At 38.1% G+C, this 18,407-nt stretch overlaps 1 protein-coding gene across 5 annotated transcripts in view; it reads right to left on the reverse strand.

Annotated features, from left to right (window-relative positions):
• LOC104866348 (quinone oxidoreductase-like protein 2) overlaps positions 1-18,407 on the reverse strand; it is a 66,682-nt gene that overhangs the window by 33,859 nt on the left and 14,416 nt on the right. For 3 of the 5 annotated variants that reach the window (XM_033762113.1, XM_010630212.2, XM_033762115.1), the window contains exon 10: positions 4,818-5,074. The exons of 1 other annotated variant lie outside the window; for it this stretch is intronic. In XM_033762113.1, the coding sequence (XP_033618004.1) occupies positions 5,006-5,074 (69 nt within the window). In that variant the 3' untranslated portion in view covers positions 4,818-5,005. Of the gene's footprint in view, positions 1-4,817; positions 5,075-18,407 lie in introns of those variants that run through there. One more of the 5 variants, XM_033762116.1, reaches the window with a different exon arrangement.

The following is an 18,407-nucleotide window of genomic DNA, read 5'->3' on the forward strand; positions in this document are numbered from 1 at the left end:
TGGTGTGTTCTGAAAAAGACCAAACTGCTTATTGTGGTTTCCTTGGAGAATGGGAATGAGACAGTGTAGAGAAAAACAAGATTAATAATAATTTCTTCTACTTGGCTTGATACTTCAATAACCATGTAATATTATTATAATTATGTTAACAATGCCATTTAAAAAATAATGATACAATTCACTAAAGCTCAGGAAACTGACCATTTTTAAATAGTCAAAAATGGGGAAAAAAAGAAATTTGGTTCAATAATGATAAAATTCCAGAAATCAGCAGGTATTCAATTCAGATCTTCAATTCAGCAATAAGCTCTGAAGATAAAGAGCACAACTAGAAATGACAGGGTTCATCTAAGTCTGCTCACTTGACTTTATGAATAAAAAAGATGTGAAAATTCACTGCTCTTTAATCCTTTTATACAATCTTACAAGGAAAAAACAAAATAACACCATGAATTTTTCTTAGTTTATGTACATTTCCTTAGTTTATGTACTACAAATGAGTGTATAAAGCACCTCGATTTCCTCTCCCTTGTCAAATAACAAAGCTTTTGTCTTTGCTTAAGCAGAAAAGATAGTTTTCTAAATTAGTGAGAATCACAAAGGAAGGAACAGAGTCAAATACGCTGGTGAGGTGGTGATGGGTTCATTCCATGACTGAGGGCACAAGCAGAAAAGATAGTTTTCTAAATTAGAAAAAGGAAGGAACAGAGTCAAATACGCTGGTGAGGTGGTGATGGGTTCATTCCATGACTGAGGGCAGAAAAGCTCACTATGGTTGCTGAGAGAAGGGTGCAGGTGGAAAGGCCCACGGTTACTGAAAAGGGAGAAGCAGGTGTGTGGGTGTGATTTCTCCAGCAGGCAGCCTACAAGGAAGAGCTGGGAAAAGTCTGTGAATATAGAATAAATACTGTCACTGGGAGCTGCATTGATTCTTTTTTCAGACTAATGGCTCAGATGGTAGAACCACCAAACAATGACTAAAATATGAAACAAATGCTTTCAAATCAAAATCACTCCAATGAACCAGGAAGACAGGCAAACAGAGAGCAGGTCATTAGGGGTTCTAACCAATACTGGTTAAATGTGGAGAAATTCACTCTCCTTAATGATTGCCTTTTTCCATCTAAGTCATCCTGACATTGGTGACCTGGGGACGTTCGATCTTCATTGTTCGTGACACCTCCGGATTGGCTCTGCACAGTGAAGGCAGCTTTTGGCTGGGTTCACAGGCTTGCCCTGATCCTGACTTGTCTTCCTGCTCTCTCAGGGTCCATCCAGCATGTCTTCAATGATGCCCAAGTGTGTCAAGTAATTTTAAAATTATGAACCCTCAAATTGAGTTTCTTGAGATTTTTGAAAGGCAATTTTCATTTAAATATAACAACAACTCCTATGAAGACAAAGTGGAGCTGGGAGAAAGGAGGTGAGGAAAAGCATATTAAAAGCTTCACCAGGAAGCTCCCAGAAGGCTTCACCCACCATCTGAGGCACAGAAGAGGCAGCAGCTTGTCCTGCGGCCCTCACGGAAACACCATGTGGGCCCACAATAGACTTGTGAATGATTTCCCTGACATTTTTCCCCTCCCCACTCTATTTTCTGTTTCAAGTTCTTTCCCAAAATGTTCATCCATTTTTTTCTGGTGTGTTTTTGTTGTTTTTGTTTTTTGGAGGGGGGTAGAAGAGGGTGGAGGTGGGTGTGACAAGGTCTTGCTATGTAGTTCAGGCTGGTCTTGAGCTCGCTATGTAGCCCAGGCTGGCCTTGAACTCGTGGCAATCTTCCTACCTCAGTTTCCGAGTACTGGGATTACAGGTGTGTGCACCACCATGCCTGGCAAGTGTTCATCCTTATTTTATAATTCTATTATTTAAAAAAAACTTCTTCTACTGAAGAGATCCTGAGGAGACAGTTATTTTTACCTATTGGAAAACTAAGCCTTTTAGCATATTTATTAGAAGAGGACCTCATAAAGAACAAACAGCAGTATCTACATCCCTCCTGAGTCAGGCCCCTGTTTTTATTCCAGCCCCACCTTCCCCCTTTTTTTTTTTACTCTTATCTGACCTGCAGTAAGAGGAATTGAGTACAGATGGGCCTCAACTTACAATGAAATTATGTCTCCATAAACCCATCACAAGTAGAAAATACTGTAAGTCAAAAATGCATCTAATACAACTAATCTACCAGACATCACAGCTTAGCAAGAGTACACTGTAGAGCAGCTGTCCACAACCTTTTTGGCACCATGGACTGATTTCATGGAAACAATTTTTCTATGAACAGGGTAGAAGTAAGAGTTGGAATTGGGGGGTTAAGGATGGGAAGTGGGGTTTCAGGATGATTCAAGCACACTGCATGTATTGTACATTTTATTCCTAGTGTTATTATACTGTAATATATAATGAAACAATTATACAAATCACCATAATGTAGAATCACTAGGCACTCACTGATGGGGTTTTGATATTGAGTCTTCGAGCAGTTGATTTATCACAGTCCCTGGACAAAGCTCTCTGCTGTTAATGTGCACTTACAACCACTCCTCAATACTAGATCATCAGGCATGAGATTTTCACAAAAAGTGCAAAACCTAGATCCCTGAAATATGCAGTTCACAGTAGGTCCATGCTGCAATGAGAAATCTAATGCTGCCACTGATCTGACAGGAGGCAGCACTCAGGTGGTTATGTGAAGGGCTGTAAATATGGATAAAGATTCACCTCCTTGTCCAACACTTCCTTACTGCTGTGCAGTCTCGTCCCTAAAAGGCCAAAGATCAGTAGCAGTCTGCAGTTTGGGGACCCCTGCTGTAGAGTATTCATTGTTTAATCATTTGAAACAAGTGACTGGGGGCTGCACATTGCTAACTCAGGCAGGAAGAGACCAAAATTCAAAAGTTTCCCTTATAGAATGCATAGCACCTCGCTACCATCATAAAGTGGAAAGAATCTAAGTCAAAACACCATCAATATAAATCATGTAGCACCCAGAAGTAGTACAGGGCCCACAGACCAGGGACCAGGACAGGGAGCTTCCTCTGGTCTAAATTCAGCACTCTACACACACTCTCTGTTCTCCTTCCTAAACTGATTCTCTTAAAAGGGTATCATATTCTTTTCTTTAAATTTTTTAAACTGTTGCAAAGTGCACATAATATTTTCCATTTTGTTATCCTTTTTTCATTGTAACTTTTAAAAGTGTATAGTTCAGTAGCATTAAGTACATTCCCACTCAAGTGCAAACATCACTATTATCGACCTTCATAACTTTATCATCTTCTCAAACTGAAACGGTATGGCCATGAAATAACTCCCCATTCCCCTCTTCCCCTGATAACCACCATTATACTTTATGCTTCTATGAATCTGACTATTCCTGGTATCTCATATTAATGGAGTCATAGAATATTTGCCTTTTTTAATTTGCTTTATTTCACAAGGAATATCCTCCAGATTCATTCATGTTGTAGCCTATGTTGGAATTTTATTCCTTTTTAAGGTTGAACAATATTCCAGTGTATAGATAAATCATATCCATCCATTCACTTGTCAGTGGATGTCTGGGTTACTTGCAGGACAGTATTTTTTACTTAATTTCACAATGTATAACTTGCAGGCAATTTAAATTCAATTCAATTTATTGAATATTTATCAAGAGTAACTCACTATGTTAGGGGTGTGAAAATTCACAACAGTGAATGGAACACATTAGCTGCTCTCAAGGAATTTACAATACCTTGGGCAAGGAAATAAGTGAAACCAGTATTTTCTGAGGACTTACTATCTGCCAGATACTTTGTCCAATTACTGCATGCACTGCTCACAATTTTGTGAGGTTAATGTTCTAAGAGCCACTTTGCAGCGAGAAAAATGGATATGCAGAGCTTTTAAGTAACCACCTCGGGTGAGGCTACGATTCAGTCACATCTTGAATTGGATGTGTTCATTGTGCTCATTCCACTGCACATGCAGCTCTCTGTGATGCAAGTTAGATTTTGACCAATTTGGGGGAGAAGCTACAGAAGTAGAAAAGGAAAAGAGATTATGACTCTGAGGATTAAGGAACATGGGGGATGCAGGCTTTAGGGGTCAAGATCCTCTGTGCTTGCTAGAGATGAAGGTTGAGGAAACTTCATGAGGAGAGAAAAATGAGAAAACAGGGGCATTCTTAGGGACTGGTGGCAGTGGAGACCATGATGCTGGAAAAGTAGAGAGGAGAAAAATCATCATCATCACGCAGTGCTGACTCAAGGGGTCTGAACTCCACTGTATGGGCACTGGTGAGCCACTGTAGGCTTTCAAAGACAAGATATAATCAGAGCAATGGTTTGGGAAAATCACCATGACAATAATGATTAACAAGGATGGAGCAGATGGGGGTAGTTTAAAGACAGGAAAACCAACTAGGTGGTCACTGGAGATAGCAGAAGAGACCCAGACAGAATAGAAAAGAGGACATGGAGGTAAGAGGTAGTAGTGGGAATGACACACAAGGTGATTGATGCATTTTTAATAAGGTGATATTCTAGCTGGCCTTGAACATATTTTCTTGGTGTAATTACGGATAGCACCTTTACTCTTAAAATGGTCCAACTGTGGACAATAACCTCTATGAACATATTAATTATAAGCAATAAGAAAACAGAACCAAAGGTGACTATAACAGTGTAATATTTTCTTCTTTCTTTTCTTTTCTTTTATCCTTCCTTTCTTTTTCTTTTTCTTTCTTTTCTTTCTTTCTTTCTTTCCTAAGACAAGATTTTCCTATGTAGTTCAGACTGGCCTTGAACTGCTGCTCTTGAACTTGAGGTGATCCTCCTGCCTCACCTTCCAGAGTACTGGGATTATAGGTGTGTACTACCATGCCTGGCTGGTGACTGTAATATTTTAAACCTGAGTTAGGAAGAAAGTTGATAAGACCTTTAAAAACACAGGAGGGAAATCAAGTTTGGGGAAAAGATGATGAATTTGGATTTGGTCATGCTGAATTTATTACTGAGGTGAGGATTTACTTGAGAGAGAGAAGCACCTTTCCTGTGGATTTGCGCTGTATAACATGAAGGAAGGCATCATTCACCTAAAAGCACAACACAAAGAAGATATGGTCAGACTTGGCATTATATGTATATTTCAACAGATCTTTGTTGATGGTTGAATTTTTAAAATAGCTAAAGTACAGGATGTGTCACCAATGAATTGTATATAACTATGCCATACTAACTAAATAACCAATCACCACAAATGTAAAGGTAAACAATCTTTAAAAATAATCCACCCTCACAATTTTTCCCTAATTAATCCCTTGACTTCAATGTTGTCAATGTTGTTGCCAGAAAGTAAAAAATCCACAGGCTACAAATTCTGTTCCAGCTCTTCTATTTTAGAAGTGTTCTAGCCTTTTAAAGAATGGAACCTCTAGCAGAAGAATCAATATTTTAAGGTTATATGTTTTTTTATCTTTTTATTAAAATTGTCCTATTTCCTGGCTGGGGATTTACCTCAGTGGTACTGATGCCTGCCTCAAAAGTGCAAGGTCCAGCTCCACCACCTGCCTCACAAGCGAAAGGGCCCAAGTTAGATCCCCAGTACCAAAAAAGAAAAAGAAAGCGCAAGGTCCTGAGTTCAATTTCTGGTATTAAAAAAAAAAGTCCTATTTCCTAATCAACTGAAATTATAATCTATCAAAAACACTTCTTCAGAAATGTAAGGTTAAAAAACAAATTACAAAGTACCTACAGTAATCAAGGCAGTGTGTTATTGATGAAAAAAATACAAAAATAGATCAGTAGAACAGAACAGAAAGCTCAAAAATAGACCCACACAGATGTAGTCAACTGATCGCTGACAGAAGATGAAAAGCAACTCAATGGAGAAAAGATAGTCTTTTCAACTATTGGTGCTGGAAAAATTGGAAAAATCCGTGCACAAAAATCACTTCCAAACAGACTGTAGACCTAACTGTAGAATGCAACACTATAAAACTGTCAGAAGAAAACAGAAAAAAAATGTAGGTCACCTTGGGTTTGACAATGAGTTTTTGGACACAGCACAAGAGCACAATCCATGGGGGGAAAATCCACAAGTTGACTTCATTAAAATTAAAAAACATCTATTCCGCAAAAGACATTGTTAAAAGAATGAGAAGACAAGACTTAGCCAGAGAGAAGATCTTTGCAAAAGACATAAAAGTGCTTTTATCTAACTCTGTATACTCAGGAAATTCTTAGAACTCAACAATAAGAAAACAACTCAATCAAAATTCAAGCCAAAGATCCAAAAAGACACCTTATGAAAGAAGACATACAGATGGTAAATAAGCATAAAAAGATACTCAGTGTAATCTGTCATTAGTGAATAGAAAAATAAAACAATGAGATATCGTGATACACTTCTTAGAATGACTAAGATCCAAAATGTGACACCAAATGGTGCTGAGGAACAAAAGGAATCCCCACTGATTTCTAGAGGAAATACAAGATGGTACAGCCCCTTGGGAAGACAGCTCTACAGTTCCTTACAAAATTAAACGCACCCTTACCAAACAACCCAGCAATCACAGTCACAGGTATTTAGCCACATTAATTGAAAACTTATGTCCACACAGAAACATGAGCATAAATGTTTACAGCAGCGTTAGTCACAATTGCCAGAACTCGGGAAGAAACAAAATGTCTCTCAATAGGTGAACAAATAAACAAACTGGTACATTCATGCAACGGAGTATCATTCAGCTACACGAAGAAATGAATTAGTAAAACACAGATACAAGTAGAAAAAACTTAAATACATAGTTACATGAAGGAAGTCAGTCTGAAAAGGCTACACAGTATATGATACTAGGCACATAACAGTTCTTAAAAAGGCAAAGCTAAAGAGACAATAAAAATATCAGTAGTTGCCAGATTTTCGAGGGTGAGGGTAAGGGTGAGTATGTGACGCCCAGGGGATTTTTTTAGAGCAGCGAAGCAATTCTGTATGACACATGGTAGTGAATACAAGACATTATGTATCTGACAGAACCCACTGCACTATACGACACAATACTGAGGCTTAATGTAAACTAGGACTTTTATTGGTACCAGTAATGTATAAGTGGTGATTCATCAGTTATAACAAATGCATAACAGCAGTACAAGGTGTTAATAATGGTGGAAACTTTGGGTGCTGGAAGAGAGAATATATACTTTCTGTTGAATTGTTCAGTATACTTAAAACTACTCCAAAAGAGTCTATCAATTTTTAAATAAGATAAATGACAACTGCAAAAAAAAATTTAAAAAGCAAAGAAGAATGGAATAAACAAAAGTGTCACTATTTGTTAATCCCAGCAACAAATAAGAAAAGTCGTCAAGACTCGGTGATACAAAACTAATTTATAAAAACTACTGATATTTCTTTACATCAGAAATAAATAGGACATGTAACAAATACTGTTCTAAAAGGCAACAAAAACAAAAAAGTACTTGTAATAAATGGAAAATCTTTAAACTCTATTAAATAAAGACCTGAATCCACGGTGATATAACCATGTTCACAGATGAAACATTATAAAAGTATCAATCACCTTTAAACTCTATTAAAGACCTGAATCCACGGTGATATAACCATGTTCACAGATGAAACATTATAAAAGTATCAATCTCCTGCAAATCAAAATATAAAAACAATACAGTTCAAGATTTCAGACAGTTATTGAAAAGCTATTCCAAAATTCATCTGAAAGGATAAAGATCCACAAATACCTATACATGACTCAAATTTGAAAAGGAAGACAAGAGTTACCCTTCCACATATCAAAATATACTTAAGGGCTGGGGATTTAGCTCAGTGGTGCCACTGCCTGACTTGCAAGTGCAAGGTCCTGAGTTTGATCTCGGTACATACATATGTGTGTGTGTGTGTGTGTGTGTGTGTGTGTGTATGATCCCGGTATATATGGGTTTTCTTAACTGAAAACTAGATTACTATAAAGAGGAAAATTCAATTAGCTGCCTGATTCATACTCAACATAAAGGTGACTTCAGATGTATTAATTCTGATATAAAATTATAAAGATAGCTGGGTTCCAAGGCACATTTAAGAGCCCCAGCCACTTGGGAGGATGAGTCAGATGGAATACTTGAACCCAGGTTTGAAACCAGCCTGGACAACACAGTAAGATCCGATTATAATAATAACAACAACAAAACTATAACATTAACAGAAGGAAATCATTGTGACCCAAGTATAATGAAGAACTTCCAAGATAAGTCTCCCAATAGTGTAACCATAAGGCAAAATACTGCTGTGGTTGATTATGCTAAACCTAGACAAAAGTGGCCGTAATGTGACAAACTTGGAGGAGGTCTTTTGTAAAGTCTCAAACTAACATCAACAACCTGGCCACTCAAAAGACCGCAGGCTTCTGCACTACCAGGAGCTGCTTAGAAATACGTGATCTTCAGCCTCTACCCTCACTGAATCATTATCTAAACCTTGACAAGACCAGGTGATTTGTATGCACCTCACAAAGTTTGAGAGGCACAGATTACACAAGAAACTTTTACAAATTAACAAGAAAAAGACAGGACTCCAACTAGAAAACTGCATAAGGAGAATTAAATTATAATTCAAAGCATTGGAATCCTGAATGGCTACCAAAACTGTATCTGCACATAAAATCAACTTTTAGTACTGGGGATTACACACATGCTGGCAGGTGCTCTACCACTGTGCTACTTTCCCAGATAGGTAGAAAATATGCAAAAATATGCTTAAATTAATAAGAAACCTGGGAAATTCCAATTAGAGTAATAAGATGCTACTTTGTGCCTTATCATTTGGGCAAAAATTAAAAAGCTGTCAACAGAGTGGCAAATAAGAATTCTCATGCATTGCTGGTAGGGACATAAATTGATCAAGTCATCCTGGAGAGCAACCGGCAATCAAAGTAAGTATACATGTATCTCATGACCCAACTATTCTAGTCACACAAGTGCCTAGGGAGGGTGTTATCACCATACCAATCATTCCGGTAATAGTATCAAGTCAAAGTTGAGTTGATCAACAGGGAATGAATCTGTAAACTATGATATATGTGCACCATGTATGACCATTCAGCAGTGGGAGGCAATCAAGTAGATACAGAAATAGAAGAGATTTTTAAAAAGAGAACTGAGTGAAGAATTAAGAAGCACAGCAAGGTCAAAAGCATACCACCAATGTTTAACTTAAAAAATAGACTAGTACATAATAATTCTGTGAGTTTTACAAGGAAATCTAAATCCAAAGATATGTATCAATGGTACTGGGGGAACTCAATACCCCATTGTCACAAACAGACAGATCATCTAGACTAAAAATCATCAACAAAATACTAGAACCAAACCAAGCTTTAAAACAAATGGACTTAATAGACATCTACAGAGTGTTCCACCCTACAAAATCAGAATATACATGTTTTCAGCTGCACATGGATTGTTTTACAAAATAGACCACATGCTAGTTCATAGAACATGTTTAAGTAAATGCAAAGGAATTGAAGTGACCCCATGTACATTATCAGACCATAGTGCAATTACAGGAGATCAATAGCATAAGAAACTGTAAGAGCTGCACAAACACATGGAAATTGAATAACACCTGAACAACCAATGGGTCACAGCAGACATAAAAGAAGAAATGAGACAGTTTTTACAATTTAATAACAATGGCAGTACAATATACAGGAATCTATGGGATACAATGAAAGCAGTTTTATGTGGGAAATTCATAGCCATGAATGCCCACACTAAGAAAACAGAGCGAGCTCAAATAAACAACCTAATGGCAAATCTTAAGATTCTAGACAAAGAAGAGCAACAGAAACCCAAAATTCATACAAGGGAAGAAATTACAAAGATCAGAGCAGAAATCAATGCAATAGAGACTAAGAGAGTGATACAAAAAAATCAATGAATCAAATAGTGGGCTTTTTGAAAGAATAAATAAAATTGATAAATCCTTAGTCTACCTTATCAAAAAAGGAAAGAAAAGGCTCAAATTCATGCAATTAGGAATGAAAATGGTGAAGTCACAACAGATCCAGCAGAAATCCAGAGGATCATCAATACCTACTTTGAGAACCTGTACTCTAATAAACTACAGAACACAGAAGAAATGGGCAGATTTCTAGATACATATGAATTACCAAAGTTGAACAAAGAAGATAAGAGAACACAGAAGAAATGGGCAGATTTCTAGATATATATGAATTACCAAAGTTGAACAAAGAAGATATAAAAATTTTAAACACCCCAATTACAATCAGTGAAATTTAAAATGTAATTAAAAATTTACCAACAAAGAAAAGCCCAGGTCCTACGGCATCACTGCTGAAATCTACAAGACATTTAGAGAAGAACTATTGCCACTACTCTTTAAACTCTTCAATGAAACTGAAAGAGAAGCGATACTTCCAAATTCATTCCTGAGGACGCTCCCTGGTGGTCTAGTGGTTAGGATTCGGCGCTCTCATTCCTGAGGGCAAGCAATACTTTGATTCTAAAACCAAGGCAAGACCCAACCAAAAAGGACAATCACAGGCCAATCTCCCTAATGAACACAGATGCAAAAATCCTCAATAAGATACTGGCAAAAAGAATACAGAGGGTCATCAAGATTATACACCCTGACCAAGTCAAATTTATTCCAGGGATGCAAGGATGGTTCAACATACATAAATCAATAAATGTAATACACTACATTAACAGAATCAAGGACAAAAATCATATGATCATCTCAATAGATGAGGAAAAAACACTCGACAAAATTCAATACCCATTCGTGATAAAAACCCTGCAGAAAATTGGAATAGATGGTCTTTATCTCAACTTGACAAAGGCTATCTATGAAAATCCAACAGCCAACATCATACTAAATGGTCAATAACTGAAAACCTTCATGCTAAAATCAGTAACAAGTCAAGGATGTCTATTATCACCACTCCTGTTCAATATAGTTTTGAAAACATTAGCCAAGACAATTAGACAAGAGAAAGAAATAAAAGCAATAAAGACAGGAAAGGACGAAGTTAAACTGTCACTATTTGCTGATGATATGATACTCTACATAGAAGACCCAAAGAACTCCACCAAAAGACTTCTCGACTTGACTGACAGATTCAATAGAGTAGCTGGATACAAGGTAAATACTCAAAAATCAATAGCCTTCTTGTACATGAATAAAAAACTGAGAGTGAAATTAGGGAAACAATCCCTTTCACAATAGCATCCAAAAAAATGAAATATCTAGGAATCAATCTAATGAAGGAAACAAAAGACCTCTACATTGAGAACTACAACACTCTGAAAAAAGATTGAAGAGGATATAAGAAAATGGAAAGACATCCCCTGTTCCTGGGTAGGAAGAATCAGTATAGTGAAAATGGCCATATTTCCAAAACTGCTATTCAGATTTAATTCAATCGCTATTGAAATCCCAACAGTATATTTCATAGAACTAGAGAAAACAATCCAAAAATTCATTTGGAATCAGAAGAGACCTAGAATAGCAAAAGCAATTCTAGGCAACTGAGACATGGCAGGGGATATCACAATCCCCAACTTGAAACTATACTACAAAGCCATTGTAATTAAAACAGCATGTTACCGTCAAAGAAATAGACCTGAGGATCAATGGAACAGATTAGAAGATGCAGAAACAACTCCTGACATACTCAGCTATCTCATCCTTGACAAAGGAGCAAAATACCCTCACTGGAGGAAAGGCAGCCTCTTTAATAAAGGGTGTTGGAGGGGCCAAGGGTTTAGCTCAGTGGTGCTGCTGCCTGCCCTCACAAGCACAAGGACCCAAGCCCAATCCCCATTTCCAGAAAAAAAAAAAAAAGCATTGGGAAAACTGGATTTCAACTTGTCAAAGATTAAAACTAGACCCTTATCTTTCACCATGCCCTAAACTAAAACCCAAGTGGATTAAAGATATAAATATTAAAACAGAAACACTAAACTTGCTAGAAGATAAGTTTGGTATAACTCTTGAAGATATTGGCATAGAAAAAGACTTTATGAACAAATCCTCAGTAGCATGGGAACTAGCACAAAGAATCAACAATTGGGATCTCATCTTTTTAAAAAGCTTCGGCACTGCCAGAGAAATCACCAGCAGAGCTAAGAGACAACCCACAATGTGGGAAAAAATGTTTATCAGCTGTTCCTCAGACAAAGATCTACTATCCAGAATACATAAAGAATTCAAAAACCAGACCCCCCAAATATACAGACCCCATTCAAAAATGGCATCTGAAATGAACAGAATTTCTCAAAGAAGTAAAAGCAGAAAATAATCACGTAGAAAAATGTTCAACATCACTAGTCATTCGAGAGATGCAGATGAGATTCCATCTCACCCCAATAAGAATGGCTGCTATCAAGAAATCAACCAAGCCGGGCATGTTGGCAAACACCTGTAATCCCAGCACTCGGGAGGCTGAGGCAGGAGGATCGCTGGGAGTTCGAGACCAGCCTGGGCTGCAAAGTGAGTTCCAGGTCTGACTCAACTACATACTGAGACCCTGCCTCAAAAAACCAAAATAAATAAATAAAAAACCAATAACAAATGCTGGCAGGGTTGTGGGGAGATAGGAACCCTTCTTCATTGTTGGTGGGAGTGCAGACTGGTGCAACCACTGTGGAAATCAATATGGAGATACCTCATACAACTAGGATTAGAAGTCCCATTTGACCCAGCTATTCCTCTGCTGGATATCTTCCCACAAGGATTAAAATAATCATACCACAGCACTACATGCTTACCCATGTTTATAGCAGCACAGTTTGTAATAGCTAAAACTTGGAAACAGCCCAACTGCCCATCAACTGGAGACTGGATAAAGAAAATGTGGTTTTTCTATAAAATGGAGTACTACTCAGCCATAAGGAATGAGAAACTAGAGAGATTTATAGCTAAGTGGATGCACATTGAGGTCTTAGTCAAGTAAAATCAATAAGTCACACATGTGTAAATACCAAATAGTTTCTCTGGTGTGAAAAAGTAAAAATAGGCTTAAAATGTATAATTGATATTGTGTAATAGGAAGAAAATTCTAAAAGAGTAAAGGAAGTGGGAGGTGTAGGGGAAAGGTAAAAAGCGAAAAGAAAAAATATGTGAAAAGGAAAAACATAGAAACAGTCTTTGTAAACAGGGTGGAGGTGATTAAGGGAGGGCTGGGGAATGGGGAAAAATAAGATACCAATGATGAATGTAACTGCACTGTATACCTAAAATGTCCCAATGAATTTTTTTTTTTTTTTTTTTTTTTGGTACTGGGGATCGAACTCATGTCCTTGCACTTGCAAGGCAGGCGGCGGAACCACTGAGCTAAATCTCCAGCCCTGTCCCAATCAATTAAATAAATGGTTTTTTTTTAAACCCATCTTGTAGGACTTTATGCCTTACAGAGATTTTTTTCCAACCTAAGCAAATTTAGACTCACTCTGTGGAGGTGGTAAAGGTCTAAAACAGATGTTTGGTGAACCCTCCACGCCCAATCTATCCCCGTGGATTATCTCCAGGGGATTCACAGCTGAATCACTGTCCCTGTCAGTCGGAAGCTGCTTGTTCCCAGAGATTTGCTGTAGCCAAACAACAGAAAATACTAAGTATTATTCGAGATAATGATACTTTTTCACTTACCATCCTAGGAAAATGCATGATGCCCAACAAATAAATGTTACAATGAAAAGAAAGTCACACGTTCCAGTGCTACAGCTTATTTTTAACTATTCTGCATATAAATCTTTATTAGCATGTATCACATATTTACTGGGCATCATTAAATGATAATACTATGAGGAAAGCATAATCTTTTTTGTTCCACATCTTAAGAATCTCCTAATTTTGAACATCTAATTTCTGACCTTGTTTTTTCAGGTATTCTGTCACCTCTCTCTGTCCAGTTGCCACTCCTATTGTGATTGTATCTGCTTCTAAAAATAACTCTGTCCCCTTGAGCTGAGAAAACAGAGAACCAGAGGTGTGAAGGACTGGAAGTTTAGTAAGAGCAATAAGGTCTGGGGGAGAGGCTAAAAAGTAAAGTAAATGGCTCTCAATAGGACTACTTCTGAGACCCAAAGACACTTTTCCCCTGTACTCTACAGACTGCATTAGTGAGGGAGGCTGCACCATGCTGATGCCCAGATACAGACTGTTCACAGCACCCTGTTCTCTGCCTTCGGGTCGATGAAGCCATAATTAAATTTTGTCTCTAGAGATACGCAACCTATAGTTTGAGGCAGGAAAAGATATTACTTTTAAAGCTGGAGATGCTGCTCATGGGTAAAGCCCTTATTTAGCCTATGTGAGACCTGGGGCTCAATCCCAAGTAGCGCAGAGAGGGGGGAAAAGCACAGTAGCAGGGAAGACATCAGCATTGTAATGGGTTGTGATTGGTTAACAAAAATATTGCTTTTGTTTTAGGAAGGTTCTGCTATTGGAATTTTTAATTAGTTCATCAAGCAGGAATAATCAGAGTAATTATAGTTTCCTAAATATATCATGCTGATTCATGCTTCCCATTAGAAATTGGCTCTTTGCCTGTCATAGACTATCCTGAAGTCTTTTCAACCAAAAAATAAACTCCTTGAGGGCAGAACTAAGTTTTATTTTTTATTGAACTAGCATACAGAATACACTCAGTGAATGTTTGATGAGTAAAATAAATTCATGAATATATCTTAGACTGAATGGAGTTATTATATTTATAAAACATAAAATCCTTTATTAAAGATACTGTGCTGCAGCTGAATTATATTCATCACTTCATTACTTTGATACAAAATGATCTGAATCTCCTTTTAAAAATTAATCAGTGCAGGGCCAGGGGTTTAGCTCAGTGGTGCTGCCACCTGCCTCGCAAGCATAAGGACCCAAGTTCGATCCCTGGACAGAATAAAAACTCAATCCATGCATTTCATAAAAAAAGAGGTATAGATGGCAAATAAGCACACAAAGATACCCAAGAAGATTGTTCATTAGGGGAATGCAAATTAAACCCCCAATCAGACATCACTGCATACCTAATGGCTAAATTTAAATAAAACAACTGACAATACTAAATTCTGACAGATGGGTAACCTAGCACCATCAGACATTGTTGAGAAGAATACACAATGTGGTTGTGGTAGGCCCATACAATGAAGTACTATTCACCCATAAAAAGGAAGAGAATATTGACACATTCAACAACCTGGAAGAACCTCGTAAGCATTATGCGAAGTAAAAGAAACCAGACTCAAAAGACTATGGACTGCATGGTTCCATTTATGTGGCATTCTGAAAAGGGCAAAACTGCAGGAGGAAAAAGCAGATCACTGATTGCCTAGGGTTGTCGAATAAGAAAAGGAGACTGATTACAAATGCACATCAGGGAATCTTCTGGAATGATGGAAATATCCATATATCTTGATTGTGGTAGGTGGCTACATGACTGTGTTCCTTTGTTAAAACTCAAAAGAAGTGCTCAAGTATAGTGGCACCTGCCTGTAGTCTCAGCTACTGAGGAGGCTGAAACAGAACAGCATGAGCCCTTGATTTTAAGGCCAGACCAGACAACATAGTTTCAAAAAACAAAAAGCAAGGCCACAAATATAGCTCAGTGGTAGAGGAAACCCACATGTGAGGCCTTGGGTGAATCCTCAGCACCACCAACACAGAAGGAAGGCAGGGAGGCAAGGAGGGAAGGAAGGAGAGAGGAAGAGATACAGGCAGGCAGGCTGGCAAGCAAGAAAGAGAAAAGAAAAGAAACAGAATTATATATCTTAAGAGTGAGTTTTAGGGCCAGGGATTTCCTTCCATGGCTCTGCACCTGCTTTGAGTTTGATCCCCACTGTCAGAGAGGAAAAAAAAAATGAGTTTACTATGTGTAAATTATGTCAATACATTTGACTTGAAAAGTCAAGCAGTGTATTCTCAACACAAAAATAAATCTTTGAAGTTAAGTATCAGTTTGGAGTCCGCAAAAAATAAAACCTATCCAAAACTTATGCCCTAATACTTCATTAGGGGCATCAGGGTTGCAGTCCCAGGAAAGCAAGGAGGGAAAAGGGGAAGTAGGTCAAGAAAAGAAAGGCAGAAACTAAAGGTGGTGACTGACCCAAACTGGTTATAGCTTCTGAGGGACATGCAGCTGGCTGTTGTTCACCTGAGACCTCCACCAAGAGGTCATATAAAACAGTCAACTGGGAAGAAAAAGGTGAGCAAGTTAGTCTCCTGTATTCATTCATCAAAGCTTGACAATGGGGTGAACCCCCACCTTTCGGGACTGCCTTACCCAGCCCCTACCTACATTTTCTGGGGAAGCCAAAGGCTTTGACAAGTTCATTCAAATCAAAGCTCTGCAGCAGGGATGCAGCAGCTACTGCCCAACCAACCCAGCAGAGGTCTAAGATCAGCTCTCACCCCAGGGAAGCAGGAGACAGTCAGTGGGGAAGTCAATGTTCCTCTAGGAACAGAGGCCTGGGGTGCAGATGCCATCCTCAGAAAAGTGCTACAAGCAGCCAAGAGGCCAGGCCTGGGGCAGGAAAGGCCAGGAATTTCACAAACTGGGTCTGGAAAAGGGGGCTATAATTAATGCACCAACTGAACAAAAAGAGTAATTTCATTTTTATGAATATTCCACACGGGAAAAAAAGAATATTCCATAGATACAGAGGAAACCTCAAGCAAATAGTTTCTATCCACTAAATCTGTTTGTGTGCTGATCTCACCTAATCTTTATATAATAAACAAGTTCAGATCTGTGAGATTGAGTGCTGTGTCACATCAAGATGTGTGTGGGCAGCTTCATAGAGAAAACAAATTCTGCACATCTAAAAATGTTATCCTCTGAACAGATATCACAGGGCCAATTCATGATCCACTCATCACAGCACAGATACAATCCTTCAGAAAACAATCAATTCTGGTTAGTTAAAATTCAAAATCTGAAGACTACTATCCTAATCCTGCTCTCTAAGACATCAATGTAAAGGTGTTCCAGTTCAAGAGGATAGAAAAAGCTCAATTCTGTATCGTATAATAATGATATACTAGGCATTAAAAATTACTAACTTGACGTGTGTCCTTTTACACATATTATCTTATTTAATCCTTACACCCACCCCAGGAAGCAGGATAAATTACCGCCCCATTACAGAGGAAGATCAAAGCATGAAGACGTATAATTTCCCCACAGCCAGCATCTAAATGCTGGTGATCTGACCTCAAAGCATCCCGTTCTTAATCTGTCACTCAACAGATATGTGCATGACCGCCAGAACCTGGCGATGTAGAGGTATGAACACCACAAGGCCCCTGCCTGCAGGATGCAATATGAGAAACTCTGGCATTGAACAAGTAACTGCAAATAAATGAAAGAGAAACAGGGTGCTGTGGAAGTCCAGGGGGCTCTGCAAAGTCGGTGGTCACGTTAATAAGAACTACCAAGATCAAATTTGGCAAATCACATAATCAGGAGAAAAATACAAGCTAGGGAGTACCAGTGTTTCTGATACTCTATATATTTTATGAGTTCATATTTTCCAATGGTCTGACAAATAATTTTTTCTAATACGTTAACTAATTTATTTAAAAAATATTACCTAGGCTTTACAGTTCAATGAAGTGAATTATATATTTATTCAGCCACGTTCATTTTCAAAGAACAAAATATGTGAATTCTGCTATTTCTCACAACAACAGAAGAGTCCAGGTCATTTTAATTAGAAGATAGTTCTTTCACATAGATAATTCTGTGATAAATGGAAAGACCTACAGTGAGGTTTGTGGGAAGTGAATTCTTGGTTTGACACAGCCAGGAGGTGCTAGATTCTGGTAGGACTCCAGCCAGGCCTGGATGTTAGCTCTGACACTTACTACATAGCATGGAGCAGCTTGTATAAGTCTGATTCTTTCATCTGTAAAATGCCACAAAAATCCTTTATAACTCAGTTTTCTGAAGGTTAAATGAGATAATGCATGGAAAGTGCTTAGCATATTGCTGTTTTGTTTTGGGTTTTGGGGGAGTTGGTTTGTTTGTTTGTTTTTGTACCAGGGATCGAACTCGGGTCCTTGTGCTTGGTGAGGCAGGTGGCAGAACCACTGAGCTAAATCTCCAGCCCAGCATATTGTTATTCCTGTAAACTGTTTGCATGTTGAAAGAAACAGAAAGAGAAGATAGCAAATGGATGGTGTGCAAAAGAGATGCTTGAAACGGAAAAGGAGCTTGGCTCCAAAAGCCACTTGATAACACTGAAGTCAGCAAAGTGGGAAATGCAATAAAATTCCATATGCAGAGCCCCCACCAGACCACAGTGGGCAAACAGAAGCTGACGGGAGGTTAGTAATTATACAATTAATTCGGGTTTTATAGGAGAGGGAACTTCAATGGGAAACTA

This window comes from Fukomys damarensis, unplaced genomic scaffold, assembly GCF_012274545.1.
Source record: "Fukomys damarensis isolate Sample0158 unplaced genomic scaffold, DMR_v1.0_HiC HiC_scaffold_11, whole genome shotgun sequence".
Lineage (NCBI taxonomy): Eukaryota > Metazoa > Chordata > Mammalia > Rodentia > Bathyergidae > Fukomys > Fukomys damarensis.